The sequence below is a fragment of the Plecotus auritus genome, assembly GCF_963455305.1.
Source record: "Plecotus auritus genome assembly, chromosome: 8".
Lineage (NCBI taxonomy): Eukaryota > Metazoa > Chordata > Mammalia > Chiroptera > Vespertilionidae > Plecotus > Plecotus auritus.
Genome location: NC_137782.1, coordinates 76,929,188 through 76,945,361, shown reverse-complemented (window position 1 = coordinate 76,945,361; position 16,174 = coordinate 76,929,188). Strand labels below are relative to the sequence as shown.

At 39.6% G+C, this 16,174-nt stretch overlaps 1 protein-coding gene across 4 annotated transcripts in view; it reads right to left on the bottom strand.

Moving 5' to 3' along the window:
• The window catches only part of MACROD2 (mono-ADP ribosylhydrolase 2), a 1,970,509-nt gene extending 1,955,345 nt beyond the window's left edge, over positions 1-15,164 (bottom strand). For all 4 annotated transcript variants that reach the window (XM_080685397.1, XM_080685398.1, XM_080685399.1 and 1 more), the window contains exons 1-2: positions 14,835-15,164; positions 7,204-7,320 (exon numbers count right to left, since the gene is read on the bottom strand). In XM_080685397.1, the coding sequence (XP_080541523.1) occupies positions 7,204-7,320; positions 14,835-14,880 (163 nt within the window). In that variant the 5' untranslated portion in view covers positions 14,881-15,164. The remainder of the gene's footprint in view (positions 1-7,203; positions 7,321-14,834) is intronic.
• Positions 15,165-16,174: the final 1,010 nt, after the last annotated feature.

Here is a 16,174-nt window from a genome sequence, read left to right as displayed (position 1 = left end):
TAAGAGGATACAACATTAAAATAATTTTTAACTGTTCCTTTACATGTCAAGACACAATAATGCCAAAGTAAATGCATTTAGAATGGCAATACTTTAAGGTTTTACAACACTTCAAAATATTGTAATAGCCTGGCCAACATGGCTCAGTGGTTGAGCATCAACCTATGAACCAGGAGGTCACGGTAAGGGCACATGCCTGGGTTGTCAGCTCGATCCCCAGTGTGGGACATGCAGAAGGCAGCTGATCAATGATTGTCTCATCATTGATGTTTCTCTCTCTCTCCCTCTCCCTTCCTCTCTGAAATCCATAAAAATATATTTAAAAAAATATTATTCTCTAACAGACTTACATTTTTTCATTTACATCCATTTAATTTAAGTTCTGTTGACATTTAAACTCAGATTTTGAAATCATCAAGTTTAGTTACTAAGTACTAGGCTATCTAATAAAAGTGTAATATGAAAATTAACTGTCACTCCATCACAAAGATGGAGGCGCCCATAGCCACAAGATGGTGGCGCCTAGTCCGCTCAGCCCTGCCGGAGTCCCCCAGTCCCGGGGTGGAGCGGCAGCGTGAGCAGCCTGGCGGAATGCTTGCCTTGACACCACGGCAACAAGGCAAGCATTCCACGCACGGCCGCGGATGGGCCTCTGGGCCACAGACAGCCTCTGGGCAGTGGGCGTGCAATGCAGAGAGCTACTGGCGCACGGATTCGTGTGCAGGGCTACTAGTCAATAATAATATACAGTGCTGATGATTACATGTAACACATGAATTCTCGTATTTGTCTCAACTTACCTATGTAATAGTTCAGTAAAATCTTTATTGAAATTTATCACCGAGCTATCTGACTTTTAAAACTTAATAAAACCTACCTTATCTCACAGAGATTTAAAGTATTTGTTACCTACATTAAAAAGCATCTGGTTTAATTTCTAAGCCTGTCATTTCCACATGAAACTATGGAAAGAAAGTAAATAAATACATGAATATACCATCAGGCAAATAATTTATCATTTGTTCAATTCACACAGCAAATATTTCCTGAATATCTACTGTGCATCAAGCACTATGCTTGCTAATTACAATCTCATAAGGAGATTGACCATGATTGATAATCCTTAGATTATGTACATACAAATAAATTGATATAATGTTCCAGGAAAAGGAACATGGCTCTATGAAAACATATAAAAAAGGAATCTGGGGATGTTTTGCTCTGAGTCTTCTTCTGTGTCTACAGATTATTTTACTTTTAAATTATAGTGTTCAAACTGAGTATGATAATATAAAAAAGAATTAATATCAAATGATTAAATAGAAAACATTCCTCTCCATATTTTTTTATCCCTAATGAGTTCCATCCTGTTTTAAATACCATTTTTCTGTTTAGTCATTTTAAATTTCAGAGAACCAACTCAATCTGAAAACTGGTAAGAAAGAAGAAATCTAGCATTTATTCTTCCTTTTTTGTATAAACTTGATTCAAAAAAATTTCTTTATATAAGTTCAACTAATAAATGAAAAATGAATAATATTAAAATAACATTATTTTATAATCCCTAAAAATAATGATCATTAATGGCTACTAAAGTAATTTAGGTGAAAAGTTGATAGGGAGCTTTACAATGGATGAATTAGCCTGATAATACTTCAACTAGTGGTCAGTTTTATCACCACAGAGAGAGAGAACCAGACATTATGTGCCTTCAATATTACAGGAAAGAAAGTACAACAACCTATAAATTATTATTTCAAATAATTAAACTAAGTCTGATAAGCCTCTGTATTTACCAGCTCATAAGAAACACAGGGGAAAGAGGAACATGTTAAATGACACCACAAAGATGCAGGCAGCAAAATGCAAAGTGTAAAAAATTCTATAAGACAAACAACCTACTTTATTCATTAAATAAATTACAAAGCAGGGAAAGGAGAGAGAAAAAAGAAATTGTAGACTAAAAAATACTTAGGAAATATATAAATTAAAAGCAATATGTGGACCTTGTTTAGATCTTGACTCAAGCAAACCAGCTATACAGCCAAAATCGGTTTGGCTCAGTGGATAGAGCGTCGGCCTGCGGACTGAAGGGTCCCAGGTTCGATTCCGGTCAAGGGCATGTACCTTGGTTGCGGGCATGTCCCCAGTAGGGGGTGTGCAGGAGGCAGCTGATCGATGTTTCTCTCTCATCGATGCTTCTAACTCTCTATCCCTCTCCCTTCCTCTCTGTAAAAAATCAATAAAATATATTTTAAAAAAACACAAAAAAACCAGCTATACAAAGAAAGCAAAACCCTTTATGACACAGTAGGAAAATATGAACACTAATTAGGTATTGTATTATATTAAAGAATTATTAATTTTAGGTGTTATAATAGTATTGTGGTTATATTAAAACAATACAAATGTGTCCCTATCTTTTAGAAATATATACATATGCATACATAGATATATTTCTAAATAAAAGTAATATGATGTACAGGAATTGTCTCAAAATAGTCTGGAGAAAGGTACAGAGGGCTTTGATATAGGTGAAATAAAATTAGCCACATATTAACTGTTGAAACTGAGAAATGGGAGCATAAAGCTTCATTATACTTTCTATCTATAATAATAAAAGTGCAATATGCTAATTAGACCGGACAACCTTCCGGACGAAGCTGATGCTGTCAGGGAAGCCCGGGTCCTGGGTGCCAGAGGGAAGCTGGTGCCGGCAGCCTGGGGAAGGAAGACCTACTCTTGCACAAATTTCGTGCATCGGGCCCCTAGTTTTTATATGTTTTTAAATGCTCATTTTAAAGTTTGAAAAAAATTTGGAAAAAAAGAACTGCCCTTTGTAGACTGTTAACCTCTGAGATATTCTTATATAACATACTAATTGAGCCTACCTATTCATGAAGCACTATTCCAGGTGCTAGAGACACAATATAATAGGAGGGATGAGAATTTTTAAATTTTCTACAACAAAGCAACTGACAAATAAAAGAGAATTATTACATAATTGCTAACACAGAGGAAGAAATAATTAGAAGCATATAATTCCAGAGATTTACTAATAGTATTGATAAATATGAACATGAATAATAAACAAATGGACTTCTGTTTTAGTTATCATCTCTCATTACTTACCATTTCTGATCCATAGCTTTCCAATACTACCAAAGTAGTATGTCAATGTGAACATACATTGCGGTAAAAGCAGGTTTACAGTTGTCAGTAGGCGAAACATGGTTTATTCTTATATTATTATTTAGTAACACACTGCAGAAAGATCATGAGAATTCTAGCTTCATATTACAGTGTTTTACAAAGTATCATACTTTAAAAAGATATTAGCTTGTAAGAATATGTAATAAATAACTTCAAAATGCAATGGATATTTAATTTTAAAGCGTGCCTTTAACATTTATGTAAAACGTTTTTTGTACTCGTTCAATAGAAACTTATCTGGCCACTGGGTAAAGCTAGCAATAAAACTACTGGTCCATGCCCTAGCTGGTTTGGCTCAGTGGACAGAGCGTCGGCCTACGGACTGAAGGGTCCCGAGTTCGATTCCAGTCAAGGGCACATGACTGGGTTGCGGGCTCAATCCCCCATAGGGGGCATGCAGGAGGCAACAAATCAATGATTCTCTCTCATCATTGATGTTTCTATCTCTCTCTCCCTCTCACTTCCTCTCTGAAATCAATAAAAATATGTTTTTGAAAAAAACTATTGGTCCACAATGTTTTAATTACTAGAGGCCCAGTGCATGTTGTGGGGGGGTGCCCCTCAGCCAGCCTGCGCCTTCTCACAGTCCAGGACCCTTTGGGAGATGTCCACCAGCTCGCTTAGGCCCTATCTCCCCAGTCCAGGGCGCTTGCGGTCCGGGACCCCTCGCTCCTTACCAGCCGCCTGCAGCAGAGGCACTCGCCAGCTGTGATCCCAGCTTCTGGCTGAGCGGCACTCCCCTTGTAGGAGTACAATGACCACTAGGGGGCAGCTCCTACGTTGAGCATCTTCCCCCTGGTGGTCAGTGCATGTCATAGAGACTGGTCATTTTGCCGTTTGGTCAATTTGCATATTAAGGTTTTATTATAAAGGATTATTTTCCATACTTTTGCCCCACCCTGTATTATCTACTTGCTTCCTCCTTTCTACACAAACATTGATTTTATATTGTTTTGCAATTTTTGGTTTCCTTTTATTAGGACAGATTAAAGTCAAAATATGAGTAACATATTCAGTCTCTCCATTCCTTTTTAAACTTTCTACTACAATATTAACAAGAAGCAGTTAATTAAAGTAAAAAAAAAACTGAGCAAAGTAAAAAAAAATTTTAAATAACAGCTTAGAAGTTTCCATGTAATTATAAATATCAAGACTAAATGAACTTCTACAAAAACAAAGATAATAATAAACTACTAAATTTAAAAGAAACTATGTGACAAAGAATTATAAATTATCTTCTTTTAAAACTTAGTTTTAAATCTCATACTTAAAAAATAAAGCTACAAATATCAATACTTACACATATACATTTATAAGCAGTTAATTCATAAGCTTAAACGTTTCAAAATAAAATATAAAAATATAACTATATTTATAATTGCCCTTTGATTTTTTGAATTTATATTTTTCAAAGATCTTTCAAACTGTAAGAATACTAAAATTTTTTTGACCAATATTTTAGTTATCTAAGACTAGATACATAACACTAGAAGAAAGCACTTAGAAAACATCTACAATAATAAAGATGTAATATGCAAATTGACTGAATAGATGACCACACTATGACACACACTGGTGCCAGACTCATTCCCGGGGGGGGGGGGGGGGGGGGGAGGGCTCCGCAGAACCGGGGAACCAGGGGTGTGTGGCGGTGGACAGGGGCAGTGCCAGGCCAAGGTGGGTGTGGGCAGGCCATGGGGCCGGGGCCACAGGGCCTCAAAGCCGGCAGCAGGGGGAAGGCAGGTCTACCCTTGAACAAATTTCGTGCATCAGGCCTCTAGTATATATTATATAAAGAAATTAATAGATATTACATGTAGAATGAGCCATTCTGTTTCATGAAAAAGGAAGGGGCCAGACACCAATTTCTACATCACAACAGAGAGGAGCAACTAACATTTAATGAAGGGAATAAAGCACTATTTAATAGAAATACAATTTTGATCATATCACCTAGTTCCCCATGAAGGCCTGTCATTTTCAAAAAGCATGAAGGAAAAAACTGAAATACATAGAGCAGTTGTAAGTCACTTATAACACTCATATTGGGAAACAGGATTAAATAAATACACCAGATCTTGTTTGGGAATAACAATGTCAGATGTCACTCAATGTATCTTATCTGATTGGGGGACATATTTTGGTGTCTAGTGTCTCTAAAAACACCCAACACTGAGTTCTTAATAACCCAGTTCAACCCTACACTGTTACATACTGAATGTTCAAGTAGAAGCAGCCAACATAAAGGCCAAGCCTCTTTGCAGAGGTGAGCTAAGCCAACCTTGGGCAATGCAGCCTGGGTTTCACTACTGCTTTGTCAATTGTTGTGGCAGCAACAGGAATCTACCTCTATCTCAGGAATCAAAATTTTCTTTAAAAAAACACCATGTACTGCATCCTTAGAAAACTGACCAGCTAAAACTGTGACAAAGAAAGAAAACCAGATGAATGAAGCACTGGAAAAAGAGAGGTTTATTAGCATAAAAAGTAAAGCTGAAGTATTCAATACCAGCTTCATATAAACAAAATAAATAATTGAGATCCAAATATTAAGAGGCACATAGCCCTAGGTCAGAGAAGGCCCAGAATTCTGTCCTTTTGGTCTCTAGCTCTGTATTTTCATTACACAGCACTACCTACTCTTTCAATGATGTCTTGATTAGACTATTATTAAAATAACTTGCATTTACTTAAGACACTGGGCAAGGAGGTCAGATCTATACATCCCAATCAGCTAATGACTCCCATTAGAACTAGGGGTAAACACACTACCCACTTGCCCAAGGGCACACTTTTCCAGGCAGAGAAAAGTCTAAAAGAACCCACATGATTTGCCTTCCTAGAAAAACAAAATTCTGTCTAAAGCCCCAAACTCTCAGGTCAATGTGTTTTCTTCACAGGTTCTAAAGCTTAATTTGGCTGCTACTTCCCACAGATTTTGTCCATAGAAACTCCATGCTAGTCTTCTTATTCTGGGCCATAATATCCTGTATAGTTCCATCAAAGACAACAATCTGTGAAATCAGCATGCTCCAATATCCTTTCTTAAAATTACCTTTGTTTCTCAACTGTTACATATCCTAAAAAGCACCCTATTTCTTTTAAACTTAACATCCAGACCATAAACACCAATAAATGTTAATTCAGAGATAAACATATTAAATATACACTAAATTTATTATGTTGTTTTTAGAATTTTATTCCATGAACCTTTGTAATACTAAAAATTTCATTTATATTCTAATACATATATTTTCCCTCAATCTAGACTCTAAATCATAACAAGTTTGAGAAAGAGTAAATTTGTCATACAAATACTTTATACGTAGACATAATGCCAGACCACACAAAATAGAGTTCCCCCCCAAAAAAAATGTATAAACACACTTTGAATAATTATAAAGGCAGTGTTTATAAAAATGCATTTCATTTTCAAAATTGAGCTATCAGCTATTAAAGTGGTATATACATTTTTTAGGGACACCCTGTATGCTCTTCTCTAAAATTATGTGAAATGTATTTGGTTTTTCTCTATTCTTTTTGATGAACTGTCTTTGAAATATATCCAATCCTTAAAATAAAATTGAAGAAATCCAATATAAATAAACCTAATCAAAACAAACTCAAAGGGCCACACCATAATCTCTAACATCATTTGCTCCAAAAACTACTGCAAAATAATTTTTTAAAAGTACCCATAAAGGAGTACCATAATATAATCGTGCTGTATTTTAGAATGATTAGGGTTAAGGTTAGGGTTAGGATTAAAAAAAAATTAAAAATAATAATTTTCTAAATTTAAATAATATATAATAGATTGTTAAAAATAACTAAATGACAACTGACAATGATTTAAAATAGCAAAACTGTCATCTCTTTATTGAATGCCTGTTATTCATTTTTGCCAAAAATTGTCCTGCAGAAGTCATAAAAAAAAAAAAAAAAGGCAACAGTACTGTATCTACCTGAAAAATATTCTGAGAAACTTACCATTATTTTGGCTCTTGCCCTTCACTTCCTCCTTCCACGATAGAATAGTGTTCAGGGGAACATAGTCCCTTATGTATTCTTTGCGTCTTTCCTCTAGGGTCATCTTCAGTAAGCGTTCTTGCAAAATAAAAGCAGAACTTCCATTTGTATTTAACTTTTAAGATCAGGAATTATTTTATAACTTAAATATTAACCATGCTAAACTACCAAAAGAATCAATGTGGGCTTGAGAAACACCTAAATGCAAATCTAATGACTCTACTTTGTAGTGTTAAAAGATGTTAAATTAACACTATATTAGCAGGAAGAAAAATAAAAAAAACTCTTCCAACCAACATCTATTGACAGTCTACTGTGTACCAGGTGATTTGTTTACACATTGCAAATACAAAGGAGATCCTTGACCTTGAGAAGTTCACAAGACAAAGAGGAAATGGATGAGACAAAATAACAGTTACATAAATAAAACACTAAATCCTAAAATAGTTATGTATAAACTAGAGGCCCAGTGCATGAAATTCGTGAATTGGGGGGTGTCCCTCAGCCCAGCCTGTACCCTCTCCAATCTGGGACATCCCTCTCACAATCCAGGACTGCTGGCTCTCAACCGCTCACCTGCCTCTGCCTGATTGCCCCTAACCGCTTCTGCCTGCCAGCCTGATCGACACCTAACTGCTCCCCAACCAGCCCGATTGCCCCTAACTGCCCTTCCCTGCAGGCCTGGTCACCCCCAACTGCCCTCCCCTGCTGGCTGGGTCACCCCTAACTGCCCTCCCCTGCAGGCCTGGTCCCCCCCAACTTCCCTCCCTGCAGGCCTGGGTCCCCCCTTCCAACAGTCCTCCCCTGCAGGCCTGGTCCCCCCACAACTGCCCTCCCCTGCAGGCCTGCCCCCCCAACTGCCCTCCCCTGCAGGCCTGGTCCCCCCCAACTGCCCTCCCCTGATGTCCTGGTCCCCCTCAACTGCCCTCCCCTGATGTCCTGGTCCCCCTCAACTGCCCTCCCCTGTAGGCCTGGGTCCCCCCAAACTGCCCTCCCCTGCAGGCCTGGTCACCCCTAACTGCCCTCCCTTGCTGGCCTGGTCCCCCCCAACTTTCCTCCACTGCAAGCCTGGTCCCCCCGCAACTGCCCTCCATTGCAGGCCTGGTCCCCCCCAACTGCCCTCCCCTGCAGGCCTGCCCCCACAACTGCCCTCCTCTACAGTCCTGTTCTCCCCTAACTGCCCTCCCCTGCTGACCTAGTCTCCCCCAACTGCCCTCCTCTGCTGGCCCGGTCACCTCTAACTGCCCTCCCTGCTGGCCTGGTCTCCCCCAACTGCCCTCCTCTGCCGGCCTGGTCACCCCCAACTGCCCACAATTGCCCTCCCCTGCCAGGCATCTTGTGGTGGCCATCTTGTGTCCACATGGGGGCAACCATCTTTGGCCACATGGGGGTGGCCATCTTGTGTCTTGGAGTGATGGTCAATTTGCATATTACTCTTTTATTAGATAGGATGCTAAGAGCACAAGAAAGGCAGTCACCTAGATATTTTAATTTGAAGATGCCATCAACAATAAAAGTGCACTTTTAATTTAATAACACCTGTCTGGAAGTGATATAAATAATACTTTAAATATATATCTTGATTACAAGCTTAAAATATTTTTAAATGCATCTTAGAATTGATAATAATGGTGTCATTTATAAAGAATTCACCGTATGCCAGGTACTTCACATATATAATTTTATTGAAATAATCTTCTCAACAACTCAACAAATAGTATTAGTATCTCTATTTTCAGATAGAGAAATAAAGCACATCAAAGTTCAGTAATCTGTCCTAAGCAAGAGAACTTCCCATGAAAATCCTGTCAGATATCTCCATTAGAAACTATAGCCTATACAATTTGCCACTATACTGTACTGCCTTCTCAAGAAAAGCTCCCCAAAAGAGGTGATGTGTATGTTGGTTCCTAACAGGCAGAATTTTATCATGAAGAGGTAAAAAGGATATTTCAGACTAAAGAATAATGTAAACAAAGATAAGGAGATAAGAATAGTTTAATGAAACTGCAAGATATACTATGAAAAGGGAAGTGACCACTGAAGTGAAAAGTAGCTTCAAACAAAAGTTAAAACAAAAACGTATAGGAACTTGTACACCATGCTAAACAGTTAAACCTTTATCCTATAAAGTAGACCACTAATATTCAAAGTTAATTATGCATATCCCAGAAGGTACAAAAAATTATCCACTAGGATACAAGGAAAAAAATGTATATAATTATATTTATATTTTTAACCTAAAGAAATAAGGAAGAAATTAAAAATTACTACTAGTCAATATAAAAACTGACACTGGCATCCTCACTGATTCTGTAAGTCAGCTGTCTTATATCACATACTTTACCAAAGTTTGTATTCTCCCTCTCCAATTTTCTTTCAGCATATTACAAGGTATTAAACTTTAGGTAATGGATTTAAAGATAGTATCTAGCATTAGATATTCTAACACAAAATAATCACTTTGAAAAATTATTCCAAAGAAATAAACTGCAGAAAGTATTAATGTAAACACAAGTGAACAAGAAACAGGGAACCAATATTTTTCCCCACTCCTAGAAGTTGCTTGTCTTCGGCCACATAAGTAGACAAAACAACAACAGCAACAAAAGCTGTATTTTAATCAGATGGATATATTCAAATCACAATACTCAAGGGTCAACACTATTGATTTAAGATACCTAAAGGGCATTCAAGTTGCAATCAAGAATCTGGAACTCAGGAGAGAGGTCTAGCTAGAGATTTTGGAAATTATAACCTAAACTTCTAGTCCTGCAAAAAGTGAAGGGAGGAGAGCAAAGCTAAAAAAAAAAGGGGGGGGGTGGACAAAATGAAATGAAGTTTAGATGTCACTTGGGGCACATGATGAATCAAGGTCCCAGTGATGTGGAAACCAGCAAAGAGTTTTAATATGGAGAAGAGAAGAGCTATTACCAATTGCTACAGGAAGATCAGAAAGAATAAAAATTAATAAATCACTGGTTTTATCAACTGCATCACTCAAAGCACTGAAAAGAGAATAAAGTGGTGAACAAAATGGTCTGGGTTCTAATGCCAAATCATGCAAATCTATGTGATCTTGGGTTACTTAAGCTCCTTATGTCTCAGTTTCCTTTTGAGATAGGTTGGTAGGTATTATTCTCAACTTACAAAAGAGGCAACTAAAATAGAGAGGTTAAATAATTTACCTAAGATGTTACAGACAGAAAGCATTACACCTAGGGTTCAAATCCATGAATATGGTGTTCAAAGCTCTTGACCCTAGAGTATAATACCCCAGAGTTTTGTTGTTAGAATTAAATGAGATCCCATGTAAAGTACCTAGAAAAGTAAAGAGTAGGACTCAAACAGTAACAGTAACTATTTCATATTAATACCATCATCACTGTTATTACACAATGACTTTAGAAAACTAGTTTTATTAGAGTGTAACTGGGATCCAAGAGGCTATGAGAGACTGAGAAAAATAAATGAAAATAGCAAACTCCAAGATGAAAGTTTTATGGGAGAATTGCATGGATTGCCCTTCTCCTTTGCTAGTGGGAGTGGGGTTCTTGGGGTACCATTGGAATAAGCATTTCCGGAGGCCCCCAAGGGAGGATGAACTATAGTAGAAAGCTCTATTTGCATGGAATTACATCCTTTGGCTTGCAAAGTCCCATTTCCCTTAAACCAGTCTTGGAAGTGGTACAACTGGGAATTCAGTAGAGCTAAAAGCAAAGCCAGTGTCCAGAGTTTCCATTCCATGGTGGAGTTTGGTCCAGTGTAGTATCAGACTAGTTGTAGTCCATCAATACATTGTGTGGGGGGTCTACATGGCAGTGAGCCATGTGGGCAAATGCAATGGAGTGCATCCGTGACTAAAGAGCCAGTAGCCAAGTGCGCAAGAGAGAGAGCTCCTTTGTTCAGAAGCAGTTGTTCATGTTATATGGCATGTATATCAAATTTTCCCGAGTTTGCAATAGCCACACCTATTCTGGACAATGACATGTTCACAGGTGTGACTGAGTACCTTCCCTATGTCACCCAGACCTTACTAAGTATACATCTATTTCTCCTTTGTTCAGTCCGAGTGGAACAGACCTTCAGCTACCCGGCATAAATGGTATGCCTATATTATCTGGCCTTCCCTTTGTTCCTTTTCTGTTAATTAATAACCAGATTATTTACAATGATATCAAAAGGAAGGCTACTTTAGGGTAGAAGAGACTTGAGCATTCATATAGGCTGAGGAGAGGAACCTGAAAACACTCAGAAACTAAACATACCCGAAAGGGAATAAATGATAGCACAAGATCTCAAAGAATTCAGGCGATGTGACAGTACAGAGGGGTTAATCTTAGAAACAGAGAAGAAAAGTGCTTTAAGATAGAAACAAAGCTGAAGAGACAAAGAACCTGAGAAGAAAGAGACAAATAATACTATGCAGTTGTTTATGTTATATGACATGTATTTTCTCCATGAATTAAAAGGCAACTTCTGGCAGTTCTACAGAGCACGCCCAGGCCTTTCCCCAATCCCATCTTTCTCCAGGGCTTGCAACGTGCTCACTCATTCATTCATTCTCTCTCCCTCTCCCTTTCCACCCAAACCTCTCCTCTCTTCTCTAAACACCCAGTGTCACTGTCTCTCTCTTTCTCTCTCTCTCTTCTCTCACCCCCGCCCCCTCGCCCGGTCTCTGTCTCCTAAATTCCAAAGGCCCTTCTTTTGCTGATCCCATTTCTTCTAAAACTCACTTCTACCTCCTAAATAAACTTTCTCTTATTTAAAAAAAAAAAAAAAAGGCAATATCATCTGTTTAGTAGGAGGATGGGGTCTTGATGGAATAGGAAGTGTGAAGGGGATAGTAAACTTAAATAATCACACAACAGGAAAAGTGATGACTAGAACTTATCAAAGCACTACTAAAAAAGCTCAGATCACTAATATGGAACATCACTAATCAGGTTGAAATATATGAAGCAACTGTAGTTTTAATAAGTGTCAGAAGGTACATATGTCTTTGTCACTGCATTTATTTAAAAGTTTAAGTGTGGACACTTAAAACAAAACAAGATCTATATAATCTATATAATAAGACAATAAGATAAAACAATGAGATAATTTAAGTTTCAGTACTTGAAATTATAATACACATTAAGTAGTTTTGAATTAGGATTCAAAATACTAGATCAACAACATCTAGTTAACATATGTGGAGAACTCCTTAGTTATTTGTTTAAACAACGAGACACAATGAAAGCTACATACACATACTAAATAGTTTCTTTGGTATTACACAAAACTTTTCCTTAAAGAATGCTCCACCTTTGCAATAAATCCTTTCTTTGTTAAGCATATAAGTAAGCAGACCTACTTAGTAGATGGTATACTAAGTTAAAATGTTTATACAATACCTTGACATTTCAATGAGGTGGGTAAGCCTTTAGATTTAAATAACAGCTCCAAAAATATGATACTATCCTCTCCAGTGCAATAAATGGAAAAAGGTCATGAATTCCATCAGCTTCTTTAATACTAACTACTGTACTGAAAATCCTTAGCTCCTTCTTGATGGTATAATATGTATTTTTAAAATATTAACTATTCAAAAAATATACATCCTAATAAGACAGAGACATATATTAAAGTCTTCAATAAGTTTTCCCTTTAATATTAAACTTCAGGCAAAAATAGGATAGTTTGGACATGATAAATGTATTTTGTTAAATGCCTTCCTTAATTGTGCATGTGCTTCTTTATTTAGAAAATATTAATTTGGTTATATTTCCTCTTATAATTAGTAGCAAACTAAGAATTAAGACAATGAAGATTCTAAAAAGCCTGCTTATCACAGTTCAACTGTGTAGATGTTAAATGAAGGAAGAATTATAATATAATTATTTAGGAACATTGTCTATTATGACAGAAAAAATAGTTCTTAAGTAATCACTATAATTTCATTAATGATTCATGTATTAAAATCAATCTCCATATCTTTCATTATTTTGCCTTCGTTATTATCAATAATGCAAAGCTAACATTTCAAGACTATCAATAAAAATGGGTATAAATGATTTTTCAGTGCTTACAAAGTAAATCCTTATTGAAAGTAAAGTAATTGCTACTGCAAAAACAAAACAATTATTTCACACTACTTTAGTAATAATCAGGCTATTATTTTCAACAGCATTTGTTTTGCGACAACAGAATTTTTAGTTCTATATATGATCATAATCATTAAAACATAATTAAATGACATACAACCTACTCTTTTAATACCTTAAAAACCATTTTAACCAGTTGTTCAGTTGTTATGTGAAATCTTCCCAGTAGTTAATTGGGGGGGAAAAATTCCCTTTTCATCCCTTTTCTTGTACATTGTTTGAAGTAGCCCCTATAGAGAGGATCCTTTTCCCACATTCATTTCTTTTCCACTATTTGCCTAGGTGTTTACAGAGGCCAGGACTTGCGATAAAAATCTATAGGTTTTAGAGAACTATTATCAAGGAAATCAACTTTCAACCTAGTCACTCCATATCCTTCTTTTATAAAGAAGATGGGATACTTCGGAGAGATATGCACTACCCTCACTCGACCTCACGCCATACACCGGTTTAGTATATCTCAGCAGATAGAAATGTAAGTACTTTCCGCATCATTTTTGTAAAAAAGCTAAAGAATAAAAAGGAGTGAAAAGAAGAAAAAAACTCCAGTTTCAAGTTTTACCTTAACATATTACCTAACTATAATGCCAGAAATAGGAGAGAAAACAGAAGAGGAAAGAAGAGAGTTGGGTGGCAGGCACACTTCTGTGTCTTACAGAAATCAGTGCCACTTTCAGTGATTTGGATAAGCCTTGACATGCTCAGAAGTCGGGTGGGTTCATTCACAGAAAGAGACATGTCTCACACCCTTTCTCTGAGCCACTTCACACTACGAATGGGGGTGGAATGTTGAGAAACACCCTGCGCAGAGAAAAGCCCACTTAGATGTCTCTGATGGCACTCATCCTCACGGACAAGACGCTTGTTGAGGTTTCCCCGAAGAGTTCCAGGTTTCAAGGCACCCTGCGGTGCAAAAGTGGGGGACCAAGAGAAGGGATCTGCACCCGAAGGTGGGGACACTCTGCAAACCGAGGGAGTGGTAGGCAGTGGCGAAGAGCGCCTTAATGAGTGGGAGCAGAGGCGCAATAGCTGCCACAGCGCGTGTGTCCGCCGGCGGGCACGTGTCCGTGGGACACGCCGGCCAGGCGTGCGAAAGTCCCAGCAGGAGTGTGGAGCCCGGGTGGGGAACCAAAGGAAGTTGTGCCGGGCCCGGGGACTGCGGCGTGGAGCGGGTGCCACGCCGCGAGTGAGGCTAGGGCAGCCCTGTCCCGGGAGGTGACTGGGCGCAGCGGGCAGCAGCGAGGGGCGTGCGCCCACACGTGCACGAGCGGCAGGTGCCCGGGGGCGGCGCGTGCACGCCGGTGGGAGCGCGGGTGTGTACGCACGGACACACGAGGGAGGCGACACCGGTCGGGCGGGCGCGAGGCGGGAGCACACACAGCCCTGACCCCCGCCCCCACCCCTTATCCACCCCCACCCGCACCCCAGGACTCGGCAGGCCGTTACCTTTCTCCTCTCTCCACACCTTTTTCTTCTTGTTGCTGGGGTACATGTTGCCGTGGGGGTGGCTGGCTTTAAGCTGCAAGTTCCCCAGGCTCACGGGCAAACAGGGTGGTGTGGAGTGGGAGGATTGGGAGGGGGCACTCGGGAGGGAAAAAGTGAAAAAGGCTCCGGGTCCCACGCCGCTCGCAGCTCTCCAGTCGCCGCCCTCCTCCCTCAACCCGCGCTCGGCTTCGGTTCCCACCCGCCTCAGCCCCGCGGACTCCGCCACAGCAGCACCTCACAGCCTGTCAACTAGGTCACGCCTCGCGCGAACCTAACACCCGCGCAGGCCCCGCCTCACAGCCGCTAGCCATCGCCGCCTCCCATTGGCTGCACCGCCCGCCACTCTCCGCGTTCCGGCCACCGCGCGCCCCGACTTCGGCCCCAGGGCGCACGCGCAGGCGCAGGCTCGAGCCAGACGCCAAGGACGTTGGGGAGCGGGAGGGGGCGGAGCCAGGGCGTGAAGGTGCTGGAAATGGCCTCGCGACCAGAGTGGGACGAGGAGCGAACGCCTGGGAGGAGCAAGAGGAGGCAGACACCACCCCCCAGGCTTCGTGGGACAAGGAGGAGGTTGTGGCCTCTAGGCCAGGTGCTTCAGGTGACAGAGGAGTGATTTGGGGATCCCAGCCTTAGGGACTGGAAAATGTGGAAGTGGGAGATGTGAGTTCACACGTTGTCCATGCTCACTCCAACTGGTCTGTCTGCACAGAATTTACCAGATAATCTGAAGCTGTCTTCTAAGTGGGCAAATACTGTATAACAGAAAGAAATGAACCGATTGGGAAATGGTTCCGGATCATATACAACGGGCTCCTCAACCTTGTAGTAAAAATTACAAATTTCACTGGAGTTCGGTGAAGTTTGGAAAACACTAAGGTAAATTGGATTACTCAAGTGTTTTAAGAACCAGCCAATAGTGTGCAACCAAAATGTTATATTGGAAACAGAAGCCTTACATCAAAGCAAATTCATAAAGATGTTAACCAGAGCCAGGTCATGTTATCGTTTTATTCCTCCACCAATTGCTTCAGGTCAAGGCGCTGGTCCAAAGGACTGGCTATATTCAGGGTAATACTAAAATCCAGTTCCAGTAGAGTCCACCACAAGAGTAGATTGACCTAGAGCAAGTTTGGTAAGCCCTCTCCAAATTTATTGTGCTTCTAAAGAACAGACAATCCACAGGGATGACTTGGTGGATGCTGACTTGGTGGATGCATTGGAATCCACATTTATTTGACAATTGGTGTGCTGTGTTATATTTGTTTTACTTAAGCAAGGAGTGTAAGATCAAATTATTTGTAACA